Raw genomic sequence first — 19,969 nt, 5'->3', positions numbered from 1 at the left:
CACCATTCCATTAATGTGGATGGAAAAATGACAAGATCATATACAACCAAACACCCAATTGCACCATCTCTCCCCAAATCCATGATTTTCGTCACCTCTAATAGGAAAGTCCAATCCACTATGTCATAAGCTTTCTCCATGTCCAATTTGCAAACAAAGTCTTCCTTTCTAGATCTCTTCATTTCCTCTAAACATTCATTGGCTATTAGGATTCCAATTTTATCGGATGTCTCCGAAGAGACTTTATTGGCTATTAGGAGTTGATCAATTATTTTTCTCCCTTGACTAAAAGCCCCTTGGAATTAGCTGCTGATGGAGGGAAGTACCACTTTAATCCTAAAAAAAAAGGACTCTAGCAATTATTTTGTAGACATTGGTCACCAAATTTATGGGTTGAAAGTCTTTAGGTTGGCTTGCATTGGGTTTTTTTTGGGATCAAGGCTATAAAGGTTGCATTGACTTTAGGGCTGATGATATATTTATTTGAAAATTCCTTAAATACTTCACATAACTCATCTTTCAACACTTCCCAACAATCCTAATAGAAAGCTATTCTCCGAACAATCCTGATAGAAAGCCATTGTAAATCCATGTGGTTCCAAGACTTTAGATCTACCCATAAAAAAGACTGCCTTTTTATTTCCCCTTCCACAAAATCCCTTTCTAACCCTCTTGTTGTCTCATCTTCTAATGATGGCTTGCCACTCTAATCCTTACTTGTGTTTATTTGGGTTGGCAAGTTGTTAATGGCTTTGATGGCGTTTGATACTAACATGTTTCAATCTGAAGTGTTTTGTTGCTCATGTGCTGTTTCATGTACTTTTAGTGACTTAGGGGTAATAATACTATTATTAAAATAATAATTCAATGGTTCAAAATTTTCATTGAAATTAACCTATTGCTTTAAAGATAGTCTAATTAGGTTGGTGTCTCCCACTTGTCCTTGGGTTCTCTCACGATTTATAGAGAAATGGGGAGGAGAGGGCAACAAACAAGTGTTAATAAACACAATGGCACATTGAGTACACATGAATGGTGGGGTGTGCTAGCAAGAGAAACACTACATGTAATGGATCTCTTTTTGAGATGTTGCAAGATAGGACTGTGATCGTCAATTGAATAATACTCTCAAAGATGGGATGCCACCTACTTCTTGGAAACAGAACCTAAAGGAAAGGTGGAGAGGAGAGTGTTCCTTTAATGTTGCATAATGGTCGGTCTGAAGGGGAGGTTGGTGATGCAATGCAGGTAGAAAATGAGACTTGGAGACCATGATGACATTTGGCTGATTTAAAGGTGAAGAAGCTCATTCATGGTCTGTTCCTTTTAATCATCCCCTTAGCATAAGTAGCTAGGAAATTAAAGGTGGAGAAGCTCATTCATGTTTACACTAGTTAAACCTCCATTGACCTAGAACAAAGAGATGAAGATAGGGGAGTGATGTAGATCAGGTTTTTTTGGCTACCATTGTTGCTATTACTAAGTTTCACAAATATAGATGGATACAGTATCATATATGAAATTTACAGTAAAATTGAAGTATTCAACATGATACAAATTTACACAACATCAGGCCCAGGCCCTTGGGCCAAGCCGATTCAAATTTTGACAAATGCTTAACTTGAGCTCACCCAAGTAGCAATTCCTAGTATTAGTACCTGCCTAATGGGCATGATCATCACTTCGTCAGCTTGAAATTCTTTTCAAACATGAAGTTAACTCGTAGATTTTGTTTGATATGAAGATTTGGAATTCTGATGTCTCCTAGTGATATCTTTGCTCTTTGGCTGATTCTCCATGGGAGTAAAAAGCAAAAATTTTTTGGAGTTGTGCACCTTTTGCAGTTTTTCGGGAGATATGGAAAGAAAGAAATAGAAGGACCTATGAAGGAAAGTCAAGAAGCAAGGAGAAGCTATGCTGCTGGATTGGATTTTGATATTACCAGAATTCAAAAAAGTGTCTAATGAGCCTGATCTTTGGGTGTTGCCTTAACATCTGGATAGGATGTAACTTTTTTCTTTTCTAATGAAATTTTATTTTTACTATAAAAAATTGTCTAATGAGTCCTTTGAGGCAGGTTTTGGTCTAATTTAGAAATGGAAGATGTTGGGGGTGGCTGATAAGGTCTTTGTATTTTGTCGTTTCTTTTGTTTCTTTCCTTTTTGTTGGTGATTCCTCATCACTTTGTTTGATGTATTCTCTTTTTATTTGAAAAAAAATCTTTTTTGTTTACTACCAAAAATATAAGGTCTTGTTTGTACAATGGATCATTTGGTTAATCTATTAGAATAGTATCATTATTCTAATTATGGTTATTGTTGTTTCTATTATTATTGGTAGTATTATTCTCATTATTGTTTTCTTATGAATAAAGTTAAAATTTCATTGATATCATAAATAGTAAGTAGCTGTTACAAGCTTCCCAAGGAGAGGTGTGAGGTGCAGCCTCACACTTAGGCTATGTTTGGTTTGAAGGAAAAAGTAGGGAAAGGAAAGGAAAGGAAGAAAAACCTTTATAAATCTTGTATAGGTTTTCCTGCATTTCTCTTCCTTTCCCTACTTTTTCCTTCAAACCAAACATAGCCTTAAAGAAAAACAGCAAGAGATTTACAACTGTGCCCAAAACAACTGATCAATCATTACTCCTTGCTTGGCTAAAGAATCGGCGAAAGTGCCAAACAATTAGCTTCCCTCCCTACCCATTGTATAACCAGATTCATATGTTGTGTTAGCCATTTGAATTTCTTCATTTCATCTCTATAGCACCATATCGCTGAATCCGGATTCTTTAACCAGCCCACCACCTCCTTGGAGTCCCCTTCTATCACCAGGTTCTCCACGTTCATCTCTTTTGCTATCTGGACACCTTGTAATACTGTGTACAACTCATCTTTCAACGAGTCTCCATTCCTCACTGGTCCTGAATATAGTGCTATTAGATTCCCTTCCTTATCTCTTAAGGCCCCTCCAATTCCAGAAGGACCTGGGTTGCCTTGACTACTTCCGTCAAAATTTAGTTTCAAAAACTCTTCAAATGGAGGTACCCAAGCCTGCCTTGTTTTAACTTCTGCACTGAACTTGAAATTATTGCTATTATTATTATAATTAGTAGTATTAGTATTCCTCCACCACTTGTTATTGTTGCTATCACCATTTGGAGCTGATGTGGTCCTGGGGGCAGGGGGGGGGATGATTAGAAGACAAAAGCAAGGCAAAGAAAAAGTATTTTGGTCATTAGGGTATACTTTTCTGCCTATTATTTTGTAATAAATGGTTAATTTCATATGTGCTCTGGCTTGTGCATCCCTTGTATGCCACGTGTTTGTGACAATTCCTGGCTTCTAATCGAATGCACAGCAGATCTGAACTTGTACAGATGGTATTATTTGCTTCAGACATCCTTCTCTAAACCTGTTCTTCTAAACATTTTGCTAGTATTCTGCATCATTACATGCATTATTTTATTTTATTTTTTATTTGGAAGTTACTCTAAAGTATTTGCTTTCTTGTCTTAAGTTTGATCTGTAATGACAGAGCTGCTATTGGGAATTAGAAAGGAGAAAGAATCTGGGAGACTTCCTTCAAATATTGCTGCTGGGATGGAGGAATTATATCAGAACTATCGAAATGCGGTAAAAATATATTTAAAGACAAGCTATAATATGTGTATGCATGTTTTCAAGCTTGTATTCTGTAACATTGAATTGTTATTCGTGTAATACCATCATGCTTGTAAGTATGCCATCACATTTTTTGAAAAAGATTTCTTCAGGAGATTGAATATGTATTTCATTTACAGATAAAGATATCTTTTTCATTCCACCTTTTGGATCTAACTAGTAAGCGTACATGTGCTTTGCACGTGGTAATTCTAGATGATAATGATAGTAATAATATAAATATGCATTTTTATTTTTTGTTTTTATATGCTTTTTGCTTTTTATTATTATTGGATGCATATTGCAAAATCCAAATCTGATTACATAAACACCTCATCTAAATATGTGATAGTCGGATCGAGTTATGAAGTTTCAAGTATCATTGATAGGTCTACCTGTTTGGTTAGATTATTCTTTTTATAATATTTTATCTTTTTGGTGTTTTTTTGTTCATTTATCAAAAAATGTAAGATTTAATAGAGGGAATTGAATGAGGTGAAAAGTAGTAGTTTAATTTACAATTTAAACCTCACAATTGAATAGAGACTAAATTCAAAAATTAGTATTTTAGTCAAACGAAAGTTCCACAATCTTACTTATATTTTTAATAGTAATGTAAATATAGAATTATAGATGTGCTCAGTTTTTTTCTATATTTTCTTTATATTTCTGTGTAAAAATAATTCTGATATGTCAAACTTCTTAGCAATGTTTTAAAACATGGAAGTGTGATACGAGACATTTCACTGTCTGGAGGTGTGAGGTGTAGTTCAGAATGTAAGAGGCGTAAGCATCCCAAGCTCAAGGAGGCACCTTAGGAGGAGGGAGATGAGGAGGAGGAAGCAGAAGAAGGAGGAGGATTCCTTCCCTTCCCTTTCTTTTTCTTTTTATTATTTATCTTTTTTCTCCTACTCTTTCTTCTCTTTCTTTCTTGCCCTTTCCTTTCCTTTTTCTTTCTTTCTTTTTTTTTCTGGCTTTTTTTGTATGAGGCATACACCTCTAGCATGCCTTATGGACCTGAGACGTACACCTCAGAGGCATCGGCACCTCTGGCATACACCTTAGGGAATTTTGGGGGCACCTTGCCTAGGCTTATGCCTCTCAGACCTTTTAAAACACTGCTTCTTAGTAGAAAGGTGATGGTCAACTATGGAGCTTTTGGTAATCTTGGTGGTTCCTGACTGCCTGGCTAATCTACCCAGTTAAACTTCCCAATCACGACAGAATGTGCTATTAGTGTTGGTTATTATTAAACTTCTTTTGCGAGAAATAAGGAATTATGCTAATGCATGGTAGTGTTCTCTCATTTAATGACTGTTTATGCCATGTTTCTTCATGCTCTATATTTGGGTAATTTCTCTTTCTACCATAAATGATGATGATTGGCATTAAACATAAAGGAATGTTAAAACAGGATTCATGTAGCCAACCTCATATCTGGGATAAGGCTTAGATATTGATGTTGATGTTTCAACTTTCAGGTTCTTAAAAGTGGAGATCCCAGGGCAGATGAAATAATAATATCGAACATGGGTGTTGCATTTGATCGCATATTGTTGGACATAGAGGTAAATATTACTTTGTGCATTTATTTTCTGTCAATTTTTTTGGGTATCAATTTTAATGTGGATCTTTAAATGAAAATTTTATTTATATGCCTTTTATATGAAATTGCCATGTATTTTCAGGATCCTTTTATCTTCTCACCACACCACAGAGCAATACGAGAACCTTTTGACTATTTCATGTTTGGCCAAAATTATATCAGGCCATTGATTGATTTCAGGTGGGAATGACTTTCTTGTGTTGATTTCTTTATTTCTTTTGTTAGTAAAGGTTTGATAATTAGCTTACTGGATTGTAAATTGTCAAAGTCAGTGTGATCTTTGATTTTTGTGACTATAAATTTGTATACAATATTGTTGTGATGTCTATATATGTGCATATGCTTATACCTATACATTAATGTTTTGAAAGGCGTGGGAGACGTATATCTGGAGGTGGACCTCCAGGTGAAGTGCCCTCAAACTGGCCTGAAGCACATGTTGTAGGCGTTGATGCCTCTTAGGTGTACACCTCAAATGCCTCTTGCATGAGGTTTACTAGAGGCATATGCCTCATGTGCCTCATGCATGTCTCCTTCAGAAAGAAAAATAAGAAAAAGAAAGGAAAGGAAAGAAAATGAAAAGGAAAGGGAAGTCTCACTTGCTTCACTTTCTTGCCTCTGCTTTGATAGGACCCCCCCTTTCAGATAGCATTATGCATTCTCATTCTTCTTTATAGGAGGCTCTTTCATAAAAAAAAGAAACAGGAAAAAAATAAGAACTCCTCCTTCCTCTGCCTCCTGTGCCACCACTGCAGTTTTGTTTTGAGCTAGACAAGACTTCCTCTAACGTTCCATTATGATGCAACTCCAAGAAATCCCAACATCTCTTTGGTTGGGTCAAACAGAGCACAAATGGGATGGCGGATACCCTAAACAGACAAGGGGCAAATAGATCTACATTGTACTGGGGAGAACTGTAACTGATTGTTTGTGGGTGCAGATTAGATTAATGCTTTTCTGCTATCTATAACTTTTGTAACTGATTGTAACTTTTGCTACTTTATTAATAAAAATTGTCTTGCTGATAAAAAAAAAGAAGAAATCCCAACATCTCTTGTAGAAAATTATTGCAAAACCATCTGGACAGGGTGCCTTGTCCCCCTCCAACTTCTCAATAGCTTGGAAAAATTTCCTCTGTGAAGGGTTTTCTAGGTCCCCTGCATCCTCCGAAGATAAATCAGCAAAGACCAATCCATTTTTCTTTGAAGAACTTAGCATAGAACTTAGTGATCTCCCTCATTCCCTAACATAGCATAGAACTTAGTGATCCACCTCGAGCATGAAAATTTCCCTTCTTCTCCCACTAGCCTTCAGCCTTCTATACTGGTCCATCCCTAACATAGGTCCATGCTCCTCAGCCCTATCAACTTTACTAATAATCTCTAAACAGTCCTTCTTAGTCAACTCAAACCCCCTTTTAACCTTCTTCCTCCAAGTTTTCAGTTTCTCTTTTAGAAAATAAAGCTTCTCCCCAAAAGTATGGTTGGCTGACCCTACTGTTCTGTGATCCACCCACCAATTTTGAACATTATACCGTTTAGTAAATTTATTGTCACGAAAAGAGTTTCCATGTTTTCTAGGTTTTATTATATCCTATGCCATACTATTCTATAATTAATTTCTTCTTCTGAATCTTGTTTGCTTTGTCTTATAGGAGATCATATGTTGGCAACATCTCCATCTTCCACGATGTGGAAGAAAAGCTTCTGCAGGTGATTAACGTAGTCAATAATCTTTTTGTTCTTTGGTGGTTTATGTGCTATTATTTGGTTCTGAAATAGCGTACTTGTGTTGGAAATGAGTGCTTGAAGCATGAATCATAAGCTGAAGCAGCTTAAAAGTGAGGAGGTTTATGTTTATTGTGGTTTGGTGGTATTCCAATTGCTTTAACTGGTGCTGGAGTTTCTGAGCAGAAAAAAAAGTGGTGCTGGAGTCTCCTTAAGACTATGGACTATGGCTTTGGTGGATGAATTGCTGTCAGTGGCTCAGTCAGGCAATGGATATGACACTGAACAGAGTGGAATGGCAGAAGAGGATTCATGTAGCCAATCCCATATAGTTGGGACTTGGGACAAGGCTTAGTTGAGTTATGTTGGTGGTCAACAACCACTACAAAAATTATGATACTTTGGAAGATTTTGAACATATTGTTGTCACTTTGTGAATTTGTTTTCCTCAATGTTTGCTGAACACTTCAAGTCATTTAATGGTTTTAGAGTTAAAGCCTCTTGAAAAAATTAACCTTGAATGAACATTTTGATCAATTAGCATTTTAGTTCCATATGTAATTCTCATTGGCGTTCTCTCATCCTCTGATGAGGAATGCCTTTCTGGTATGGAAAGTGTTCTTTTTGTTTGGAAGTTCTATTATTTTGATTTTTTAAAATTATTTGACATCTTTTCTGTCTGCTTATTCATTCTTTTTCTGCATATGGTTACTGGCTATTTTCATGGCTGTATACGATAATCCTCCATGATGAAATGTAGGGCCACAATGTTGTCTTGATCTCTAATCATCAGACAGAGGCGGACCCAGCTGTTATTGCATTATTGCTTGAAAAGACAAATCCACATATTGCTGAGAACTTGGTATACTTAATCTTTCTATACTGTGTTACTGCACAAACTTATTGATGTCTGGTTCATATTAGCTTGCATGTCCAAGTTCTTTTCCTTTTTCTTCAACAGACCTATGTTGCTGGCGATAGAGTTGTAACGGATCCTCTCTGCAAGCCCTTTAGCATGGGAAGGTGCTCATGAATTTTTCTCATGTGCATGATAATGCACCACTTAATTTATACAATTTATACATTGTTTCTCCTTGGTTTTGTTTTAGGAATCTCTTTTGTGTGTATTCGAAAAAGCACATGTATGATGTTCCTGAGTTGGCTGAGATGAAAAGGCGAGCAAATACCCAGAGTCTGAAGGAGATGGCTTTGCTTCTTAGGTATAATTATTACTTTGGATTGATCATGTCTTCACTCCAGTCTTAAATCAGCCCTAACCCACTTTGTATCTCCTATAAGCTGTAAAAAATTCTTAATTTTGATTTAAACTATGCTTCCAAAAAATAGCTTATTTTGGCTGAAAATTGCCTCATAAATGTGGGCACTGAAAGGAATTCATGGGGCACATTTGGTCCCTAACCATGTTGTTTTGTTTATTCCAAGTGCATTTATTCTTTCCCATTAAATAACCTGACTGTTAGACCTGTCTCCATGTGTGTGTATGTGTCTTGCTAGCACAAATATTTCAAGATAATAATTTCCTTCTAGAACCATATGCAGTCCGTCTTTTGGCCATAACTTGCTTAATCCATGTCTAACTTGCATGATTTTGAGTTTGTTAGCATGAAACAACCTTCCAATGACACCGATGATTTGCAATTTCAATATTGGTGGACATTTCACCATGTAGAGATGGGGAAATTTCAGGGATATTTCCCTAATTTTGCTAAGATATTTGGAAAATATAAAAAATAGGGAAATTTTCTAAAAAACATGATTGGTGAATAAACCTTCAAGAATAATTAGAAGTGGTATAATTGCACATTTAAGGCTCAAAAATCCAAAGCAAACAATTCTATAAGTCAAATAAGATTAAGAGACTTAAATAGGCAGCTTACACTTTTATCTCCTTGTTAGTCTTTTAGCTATCTTCTTTTCTTTATATATGTAAGTTGCCATTTTGACTTTTATCTTTTTTTGTTATTAATATGTTTTTGATTATATTGTTGTGTGCCTTTTTTCTTTTTAACTATAGTGACTTAGTAAGTGAATCATATTAGAATAATAAGTCAATCATCCAATCACCAAATCCCCCTTTGTTCTTTTAGGAAGAGTATTTTTAAAAATTTATGATGACACATCGGTAATACATCAGAGATGTATTGCTGACATATCAACAATACCTTTAGTTTTATGCTGTCTATCATTTCCTCCAAAGATCTACTTTTTTCATAGAAAATCCTACTATTTCTTTCTTCCCATAGAATCCAACAGATTACTGCTTTGGTGGCTTTCTAGAGCACTTTCCCTCTTTTCTTTGATCGTCTCAAGAAGTTGGAATTGGAAATGCCCACCACTTCCTGAGGGGGAATCCATCTGCAACCAAAAAGAGAGTAGAAAAACACCCAGATTCTATGCACAACAGGACAGGAGATTAATTAATGGCCCAAAAGATGCATATTTATCCATCTTAAAAATACTGATTGGCATAAAAAAGCAATAATGGAGTAGTAAAGGGAATTAGAGAGGAGAGCCAATACGAAAAAAATTAGACAGAGAAGTGAAGCACCAGGATCACTCTGGAGTTCATCTAAGAATCACTCATCAGTCAATGGATGCATAGCTCTTATATTCATTTGCTAGCTTCAAAAGGTTCTTTTTTTATTTAAATAGATGTTAACTTCAAAAAGAATTGAAAATAATAATTTAGGTGTCAAGTGTTGGGTGGAGGAACATTGTCTTCTGTTTTTAGGGTAACTTATGCAATAATGATTCTTCATTTGTTAATAACATAATGGAGCCTGTTACTGTTTTTTTCCTTCTCTCCCATCTTTATTTTCTGGTTTTCTGATTGACATAATTGAATCTAGGGGTGGATCACGGATAATATGGATTGCACCTAGTGGTGGTCGTGATCGCCCAGATCCAGTCAGTAAAGAATGGTACCCGGTAAGTTTGCACTTGAAATTGCATTGACTTTGTTCTTTTTAAATATAAACATCTTGGGGGGCTTCAAATTTCAGTATGATGGTGCTAATTTTTCAATTTTGTTCATAGATGTTATGATTTTTAATTGTTTTCCTTTTGGTTTCTAACATCATTGTGATCAGGGTAGTATCCTTTGAATGTATATGTGCTTTAATTATTTAGAAGCCTCGCACTTCTTCTCATGATGAGTAAATCCAACTTTGGGTAGATATGGGGGTTCCAGAGATCCTGGCGTGTTGGTTGACAGAGTTGGATTGCTCTGTAACAATAGAGAGCGTCTGTGCTGGTAAATGTTTGTCTAAGATTGTCAGTACTTTGTTAGGTAAGCAAGGGGAGGAACATCCCCATGATAATGGAAGATTCACCTAGTCATTAGAAGGCCGAATTCTTTTTTTTTTTTTTGTCTTTGTTTTTTTTTTAAAGTGAACTTGAACTTTTATTAGGTAATAAAAAGTGAATTAATTAGATATTTTTCATAGCATGCCAAGCAAATGAGGCTGGAAAATCCGCTTCTCCCTTGTCTTCCATTATAGTTCTCTATTACAAACCTGCAATACAACTGTTTCCTATCACCCCCTGTCTGGCCATGGCATTGGCCAGGACATTTGTTGATCAGTAAGTCCACTGAAAGCTTGTTTCCAATTAAGTTACTAAGGTTCTTAATTCTTTCATGTAGTTCCACTATTTTAATGATCCTTGTTTATTTGTATCACAGCAAGCTTACCACCACCACCTTTTGGATCTTCTTCAACAATAATTTTCTTTACAACTTGTCCAAAAAAAAAACAATAATTCTCTTTGTTTTTTATTAATTTTTTTTCTTTTGAAGGGCTACACGACAGGGGGTAGCCCATCCCCCAACCCAGGTGCAGGCGGGATTCGACCTGAAGTCTCCACTACAACCAGCAGTAGACCTTACCAACCAGCTGTTTGGCACCTTGCAATAATTCTTTGTATAACTGCTAAGAACTCTGCCCTCGTGGAGTTCCCATTTCCTGTAGGGCCTTGTTGTTAGAATGATTTGAGAGTTATTTGTGCTGTTAGTTCTAGGGTTCTGTCAGCTTGTTTGTTGCTTTTTCTTATTTTTGTATTAGGGTGTGCCTCCAGGGGCAAGTATGTAATTTTGATCTTTTATTTTTAATCTCATTGTTATAAATAGAGAGCTGGGCACCGCCAGCCTGAGTTATGGCTCCCAAACAGCCTTTCTTCTCTTCTCTTTCTCTTCTCCTTCTTCTTCTCTTCTTTCTAGAAGAAAACATGGTATCAGAGCATATTCCTGGGCAATAGGAGGATTTTTTTTCTCAGAATTACATCTCTTCTCATCAGATTTTTGATTTCTTGAACTGTGAAGTAAAAGAACCCAATCAGACTGGTCAGAATAGTCTGGTTGTGTTTTCTCTGGGTTCTTCCTTGGTTGTAACACCAAGGAAACCCTAGGTTTTTTTTGATCAGTACAACATCAAATTTTATTACTGTAAAGAACACTGATGTGGACCCCACTGATGTGGTCTCCACATGTTCATATGGCAGCAATATTTTTGTTAGATATGACAGTGTTAGTTGGTAGTTATTTCAGCTTTATTATTAGTTATTTCTTATTCTATTTGCCATGTAAGCAATAAGGGCAATTCAGCCCTTTTACAGTTAGCCAATAGTTATAAATACTAAGAGAGGGTCGGCAGAAATTATGACCTACTCTCTCTCTTTCCTGAAACTCTCTTCGTGTACTTTTCTTCCTCTCTTCTCTTCTTCTTCTCTTCAATTTTTCATCCTGTTTTTTTCTTTTTAATTCAAGACTGATTGTAGTCTAGATCGACTACTTGGTATCAAAGCCGACCTAGGAACTCTTATGCTAGTCTGATTAGGCCGACTGCATGAGAACCGCCTAGGTTTGGAAGTTTTTCAACAAGGAAGGAGGATTGGCTGATTCTTGGAGGTTACTAGTAGTGTGCAACTGCTACTAAAGAGATTGTAGAAGTCTGGGAGAGTTCCAGTAGTCAGGAAGAATCAGAAGATGCTTCGGATCCTCAAAATTAGGGTTTTGCATCAACCAGAAGGTGGCGGCCATAGATTTTTTCATCAAGTAAGCTTTTTCTTGTGTTTCTATTCAGAAAAGATAATCTTAGTTTAGTCTGAGAGGTGCGGCTTCAGAATCTGTGTTTTCTTTAGGGTTTTGAGAGAAAACCCTAAAATTCAAAACTGTTATTTGTTTTAGATCAGAATTTGGACTGGTTTCATTCAGAATTCTGTTTTCTGTGTTCTTTGGAAGAACTAGGCCGGCTGTTATAAGTTATTTGGGTGTTGTTTCTCCTATTACAGTAATTAAAAAAGTTTTTTTTTTTATTATGTCTTGATCAAGAATGGAGTTCAAGAGTCAAGGAGAAGGTGTTTTTGGGACTAGCAATTTTGGTAACATGTCTGAGAATACCTTTCAGATTACAACCGTTAAGTTTGATGGATCAAACTACCTAGAATGGGCTCAATCGGCCATGATGGCCATTGGGGGTAGGGGAAAACTGAGCTACTTGTTGGGAGATGTGAAAGAACCAACTAAGGAGGACCAAACCTATACCAAATGGGTTCAGGAAAACTATTTGGTTATGACATGGCTGTGCAACTCTATGCAGCCACATATAAGCCGGAACTATTTGTGGGCGAAAACAACTAAGGAAATCTGGGATGTCATTAAAGAGACCTACTCCCAACCCCTTAATGTTGCTAGGGCTTATGAACTGAAATGTGAGGTTAACAACCTTAAGTAAGGAGAGAAACCAGTCTTGGTTTACTTCTCTTCACTGAAATCTTTGTGGCATGAAATTGACCACCTAGAAACACTTGAATGGAAAAGCCAGAAAGATGCACAGACTCATAGAAAGCAGGTTGAGACTAATAGGGTTTTTGAGTTCTTAGCTGGTCTGAATCCCGAGTATGATATTGTGAGACAACAGCTACTGACAAGAGTCAGTGTGACCCTATCACAAGCCTACTCCTTAGTGCACAGTGAAGAGACTAGGAGAAAGGTTATGATGCAGCATTAGCCCTTCCCACCAGCGTTGGCAGTAGTCAAACCTAAGTCCGGGGGTGATACGGAGAGGGATATAAAGAAGGAAGACAAGCGGGATCAAGTATGTGAACATTGCAAGAAACCTAAGCATACTAAAGACACTTGTTGGAAGTTGCACCCTCATTTAGTCCTAGCAAAACTCAGGAACAGAAGGGGTAATGCTAATATGGCTGTTAATACTGATTGTGCCTCCTCATCGGGCACAAAAGGCACACCCCTAGACACCCTAGCTGCTGTCTGGGCTGCCCTGATTCAGTTGGAAAAGGAAGTTGGCATACTGATGTTTGGGGTCCTTATCACATCACTGCTATGGGGGGGGGTTATAGATATTTCTTGTTGTTTGTTGATGACTATACCCGGTTTTCTTGGGTTTATTTTATGCATTCTCGAGATGAGGTTCCTACTTTGACCCGGATCTTTCATTAGATGATTTTAACCCAATTTGGGGTCAAAATCAAAATCTTCAGATCCGATAATGCGAAAGAATACTTTGCCAACCAATTAGCCTCCTATTTGCTTGACCATGGGATTATCCACCAAAGTACTTGCCCTCATACACCACAACAGAATGGGGTTGCTAAGAGGAAGAATAGGCACATATTGGAGGTGGTCAGAAGCATCATGTTTAACTCCAATGTGCCTATTCGTTTATAGGGAGATGCTATTCTTACAACAATGTATCTCATTAACTGGGTTCTTTCACGGGTTCTTGACATGAAGCCTCCATTTACCCTCCTATACCCTAATAAAGACTTGTTTACTGTTCCCCTTGAAACCTTTGGTTGTACTTGCTTTGTTCAAATTCTTGGACCTCATCGTTCCAAATTTGATCCTAAGACCTCCAAATGTATTTTTCTCGGTTATGCACAAACTCAAAAGAGATATTGCTGCTATGAACCCACTTTTGGGAAAAGATTTGTCTCTATGGATGTTACTTTCTTCGAGGATGTACCCTATTATCCTAGGGTTTCACCTCAGGGGGAGAGTAGTGAGTGTGGGGTTAACTCATCAGAAGTTTCTTTACTTGTTCCATTGAGTGATAAGGGATGTAATGGGGAGGGGTGTTAGATGTGCCGGGATTTGGGAGTCTATCATAGGCGGTGGAGGCAGGTTGATTTCGGTCATCAGCAGTCCAGGCCAGCCCTAGTTCCTTCTGCGGACCCAGATCTAGGTACTACAGTTCCTTTATCGGATCCGGGTTCCACTGAGATACCTTCCACTGTTGAGCTCTTACATCCTTTGGATGACCTTGACCTCCCCATTGCAGTCCATAAAGGCAAACGACGTTGCACCACATCCACAACTCACTACATTTCCCAATTCTTGTCCTATGATCACTTGTCCCCCTCTTACAGGTCCTTACTCACATCTATTGCTGATATTCCTATCCCTAGAACAGTGCAAGAGGCCTTGCCAGTTTCTGAGTGGAAAGATGCAATGAAGGTTGAAATGGATGCTCTTCTGAGGAATAATACTTGGGAGCTAGTTGACCAACCTAAAGGGAAGAAACCGGTTGGATGTAGATGGGTATTTACTGTGAAACGTAATGCTGATGGGTTCCATTGAAAGGTATAAGGCTCGGTTAGTTGCAAAGGGATTTAATCAGACTTATGGTATAGACTACTTGGAGACTTTTGCTCTAGTAGCAAAGATGACCACTATTAGAGTTTTATTGTCCCTTGCAGCTAGTTACTCTTGGCCCTTGTTTCAGACGGATGTCAAAAATGCCTTCCTCAATGGAGACTTGCAAGAAGAAGTCTACATGCAGTTGCCTCCTAGATTTTATGATGCAGACACAAGAAAGAAGGTTTTCCGGTTGAATAAAGCTTTGTATGGACTAAAACAGTCCCCTAGAGCTTGGTTTGATAGATTCAAACAAGCCCTTGAAAGGTTCGGCCATGTACAGGCTCAGTCAGACCATACATTGTTCGTTAAGAGAGTGGACTCTTCCTTGACCTTGCTTGCTGTATACGTGGATGATATTGTAGTGACAAGGAATGATAATGGTGAGATTGAGTCTCTCAAACAACTCCATCAAGAATTTGAGGTGAAAGATCTAGGAGAGCTACGATACTTCTTGGGTATTGAGGTAGCTAGATCTAAACATGGGATTTTTGTTTCCCAAAGAAAGTATGTTCTAGATTTGTTGGAAGAAACTGGAAAGTTAGGTGTTAAGCCTGCAGATACACCTATTGAACAGAATCACAAGATCAGTGTAGAGGGTGGAGAGCCACTTGAAGATAAAGCTATGTTCCAACAGTTAGTTGGAAAACTCCTCTATCTTTGTCTCACACGACCAGACATTAGTTATGCTGTCAGCATTGTCAGTCAGTATATGCACTCTTCTAGGACTACTCACTTGCAGTTGAGAGGATATTAGCATATTTGAAGAGGTGCCCAGGTAGAGTTATACTATTCAAGAATAATAATCACATGAAGATAGAGGTTTATACAGATGCTGATTGGGTTAGGAGTATTGATGATAAAAGGTCTACCTTTGGATATTGTGCTTTTGTAGGAGGTAACCTGGTCTCCTGGAGGAGTAAGAAGCAAAGTGTTGTTTCTCGTTCTAGTGCAGAAGCTGAATATAGGTCCATGGCTAATGGTGTGGCTGAAATCCTATGGTTGAAATCACTATTTGAGGAGTTGGGTATTGCTTATGAGAAGCCCTTAATGCTGTATTGTGATAATTAAGCTGCTATTAATATAGCTCATAATCCGATACAGCATGACAAAACTAAGCATATTGAAGTAGACCGACATTTTGTCAGAGAAAGGGTTTCATTTCAAGAAGTGTGTCTTCCATATATCACCTCCAGCATGCAGCTTGCAGATCTTCTCACCAAGGCTGTTCCAAGGAAGAAGTTAGAGGCAGATCTATGCAAGTTGGGAATGACAAATATCTATTCCCAACTTGAGGGGGAGTGTAGAGAACACTGATGTGGTCCCCACAGTGTTCGTATGGCAGCAATATTTCTGTTAGATATGACAATGTTAGTTGGTAGTTATTTCAGCTTTATTATTAGTTATTTCTTATATTATTTGCCTTGTAAGCAATAAGGGCAATTCAGCCCTTTTACAGTTAGCCAATAGTTATAAATACTAAGAGAGGGTTGGCAGAAATTATGACCTACTCTCTCTCTTTCCTGAAACTCTCTTCGTGTACTTCTTTTCTTCCTCTCTTCTCTTCTTCTCTTCAAATTTTCATCCTTTTTTTTTCTTTTTAATTCAAGACTGATTGTAGTCTAGATCGACTACTTGGTTTATGACCTACCCTCTCTTAGCATTTATAACTATTGGCTAACTGTAAAAGGGCTGAATTGCCCTTATTGCTTACATGGCAAATAGAATAAGAAGTAACTAATAATAAAGCTGAAATAACTAACCGAAATAACAACCAACTAACACTGTCATATCTAACAGAAATAATGCTGCCATACGAACACTGTGGGGACCACATCAGTGGGGTCCACATCAGTGTTCTTTACAATTACTTAGAAAAAGAAAAGTGTACAAAACAAAGGCAGCCTCGGTTACCACCAAGAAAATACAAAGACAATTTAATATTCAGTCTTACAACTGAGCCCAGAAACACACTGCCCTGTTTGCCCCTTGCTTTGCTAGGTGGTCAACTAGACCATTTGCCGACCTAGGAGTCCATTGAATTTGTAGAGAACACTGATGTGGGCCCCATAGCTGTGGTCCCACTCTGTCTGTAGGGTAGAATGTGCCCTAGTCATCCTAGGGTTAGCTGATGGTCAATCTGTTATTCCAATTGTTATTTATATTTCAATTTTATATTGTTTTATGTGTTATGTAAATACCAAGGGCAGATTTGTCCTTTCATGTAACTAGCATAAACTATAAATACTAAATAGAAGTGGCGGCGACAGAACATTCAGATTCTGTCATTCCTTTCAATTCTTGTGTTCTACTGCTCTCTCTCTACTCTTTGTCCTCTCTCCTCTATACCTTTTTTCTCCTTTTTCGAACCTGAAATCTATTAGGGTTCAAGACTGATAGCAGTCTCGAACTTCTACTTGGTATCAGATCTAAGTTAGGGTTTCTCATGTGAGTCTAGTCCAGCCGACCACATGAAAATTCCCTAGGGTTGGAAGCTGAGAAAGTGGAGTTCGTGGATTGATTCTTGGAGATCGCCAGAGGGTTTAGTAGCTGTTGAAGATGTGTCACGGTTGCAGAGTGTTGGTGATCAGGAAGAATCAGAGAAGACTAGAGTTCGGGTATCCTTGGAAGGCAGCGAACAGTTTTTCCTTGTAAGTTATCTATTTTCTAAGAGAAGTACTATCAGGATAGGTTGGACCTATCTGGAAAGGGTGGCCGAACCATTCTAGGGTTCTCTCCCTTCTATTCTCTAGGGTTTTACAGCAAACCCTACTGTTGGGCCGAACTGCCTTAGGGTTCTTTTCTCCTACTCTAGGGTTTGAAAGTGATCTTGCGGCAAGCCCTAATGTTAGACTGAACCTTGCGATTTACCTGGAGCTGTCAAGTTTTGTTAGCATTGATCAACCTTTAGGGTTTCATATTAACCCTACTGCAAATCTATCTGTACAGTACTGATTGGAATGTGCAACTGAAATGTTTTCTTTAAGGACTGATTAAAACCCTAATTCAGCCAAGCATATCAGACCTGTTTCTAAGCTGATTTTTCAGATCCTTTTGGGGTTTTTGAACTCTCTTAAGGGGTGAAAACTGTACGGACTGCTGCTATTGTGTTTGCTAGTTGGTTTCAGATCAGATTTCTACCTGTTTTGTGCACATACACTGTGAATACAGATTGGTCCTACACTGTTTTGATTGTGATTGGTAGTCCAAGTGCTGTTTTTGAGACTTGACCGAGATGGAGTTTAAAAATTAGGCAGAAGGCAGTTTTGGGAACAACAGTTGTGGTAGTGTTTCTGAGACAGGTGGTCAGATTACAACCGTAAAGTTTGATGGATCAAACTATTTGGAGTGGGCCCAATCAGCCGTGATGGCTATTGGGGGAAGAGGTAAATTAAGGTACCTCTTGGGAGATGTGAAAGAACCCCCCAAGGGAGATCCTACATATACCAAGTGGATCCAAGAAAACTACTTGGTTATGACATGGCTGTGTAATTCTATGCAGCCCCATATTAGCCGAAATTACTTGTGGGCAAAGACAAGTAAGGAGATATGGGATGTTATGAAAGAAACTTATTCCCAACCCCTTAATGTTGCCAGTGCATATGAATTGAAATGTGAAGTGAAAAACCTTAAACAAGGAGACCGATTTCAGTATACTTCTCTACCTTGCAGTCTCTGTGGCGTGAGATTGATCACTTAGAGACTCTTGAGTGGGAGATTCCCAAAGATGCACAGATATATAGAAAGCAGGTCGAGACAAACCGGGTGTTTGAGTTTCTGGTGGGCCTAAATTCAGAGTATGATATTGTGCGACAACAGATTTTGACTAGAGACAGTGTGACTCTCTCAGGCATACTCCTTAGTACATAGTGAAGAGACCGGAAGGAAAGTTATGATGCAACCTCAGCCTTTCACACCAGCCTTTGTAGCTGTCAGACCAAATCAGGGGGTGATTCAGAGAAGGACAGGAGGAAGGAAGACAAAAGGGATGTGGTATGTGAACATTGTAAGAAACCCAAACATACAAAAGAAACATGTTGGAAACTACATCCTCACTTTGTTCTGGCAAAATTGAGAAGCAAGAAGGGCAATGCTCATGTGGTCGTGAACACTGATTCAGCATCCTCATCTAGCACAAGAGTAACACCTTTAGAGACCTTAGCTGCAGTTCGGGCTGCTCTAATACAATTAGAAAAGGAAGTTGGAAGTTTAGCTCAGCCACCGCAGTCACCATCAGCTCCTGCCACATCTGCCTTCGCACATTCAGGTACTCGAGCTTCAGCCTACCATGCCTTAGCTCCAGGTACTACTGAACCTTGTTGGGTAATTGATTCAGGTTTATCCGACCACATGACTAGCTTGCCTTCACTGTTTACCACTTACCATTTGTCTTCGGGTAGGGATAAAGTATCTATTGCTGATGGCTCCCTGGTCCCTATTTCTGGGAAGGGTGACATTAAGTTATCAGATACTATCTCCCTGTCATCTGTTTTGCACGTTCCTAAGCTTGATACTAATCTTCTTTCAGTCAGTAGTATTACCAAGCATATGAACTGCTCAGTAACCTTCTTCCCTGACCGAAGTGTTTTTTAGGACTTGGAGACGAAGAAGGTGATTGGGACTAGCCGTGAGACGAATGTGATCTATCTGCTCGGGGAGAGGTCTCGTCAGGGAGCGTCAGTAGAGAAGATGTCTTTTGTTTCTCAGAGTGTGAGTTCGGTTATGCTTTGGCATAACCGATTGGGTCATTTGTTCTTTCGGTCTTTAAAGAGTCTGTTTCCTATTTTATTTGAGTCTATTGAGTTGTCTCAGTTGCAATGTGAAAGTTGTGAGTTTGCTAAACATTGTAGAAAGTCTTATTTATTGAGTAATAAAAGGAGTAATAATTCTTTTGATATTGTGCATATTGATGTTTGGGGGCCCTATCACATCCCTTCCATGGGTGGGTATAGATATTTCTTGTTATTTGTTGATGACCATACCCGTTTTTCTTGGGTTTATCTCATGCGTTCACGAGATGAGGTTCCTGCCCTGACCCAAAACTTTCACCAAATGATCCTAACCTAATTTGATGCCAAGATCAAAGTTCTTAGATCCGATAACGCAAAGGAATACTTTGCTAAACCATTGGCATCTTACCTTCTTAATCATGGGGTTATACACCAGAGTTCTTGCCCTCATACACCTCAGCAAAATGGAGTTGCAGAAAGGAAGAATAGGCACATCTTGGAGGTGGCTAGAAGTATTATGTTTACCTCCAATGTCCCTATTCGCTTCTGGGGTGATGCTATCCTCACGACGG

The 19,969-nt window shown here is 38.3% G+C and overlaps 1 protein-coding gene across 5 annotated transcripts in view; it reads left to right on the top strand.

Annotated features, from left to right (window-relative positions):
* Positions 1 to 19,969, top strand: part of LOC104611454 (glycerol-3-phosphate acyltransferase ATS12, chloroplastic-like) — a 51,542-nt gene that overhangs the window by 1,714 nt on the left and 29,859 nt on the right. For all 5 annotated transcript variants that reach the window (XM_010278511.3, XM_010278509.3, XM_088901613.1 and 2 more), the window contains exons 3-10: positions 3,535 to 3,632; positions 5,141 to 5,227; positions 5,348 to 5,445; positions 6,920 to 6,977; positions 7,753 to 7,854; positions 7,954 to 8,015; positions 8,102 to 8,212; positions 9,863 to 9,941. In XM_010278511.3, the coding sequence (XP_010276813.1) occupies positions 3,535 to 3,632; positions 5,141 to 5,227; positions 5,348 to 5,445; positions 6,920 to 6,977; positions 7,753 to 7,854; positions 7,954 to 8,015; positions 8,102 to 8,212; positions 9,863 to 9,941 (695 nt within the window). The remainder of the gene's footprint in view (positions 1 to 3,534; positions 3,633 to 5,140; positions 5,228 to 5,347; positions 5,446 to 6,919; positions 6,978 to 7,752; positions 7,855 to 7,953; positions 8,016 to 8,101; positions 8,213 to 9,862; positions 9,942 to 19,969) is intronic.

Source organism: Nelumbo nucifera, chromosome 3, assembly GCF_055504915.1.
Source record: "Nelumbo nucifera cultivar China Antique chromosome 3, China Antique-T2T, whole genome shotgun sequence".
NCBI lineage: Eukaryota > Viridiplantae > Streptophyta > Magnoliopsida > Proteales > Nelumbonaceae > Nelumbo > Nelumbo nucifera.
This window is presented reverse-complemented; position numbering and strand designations above follow the sequence as displayed.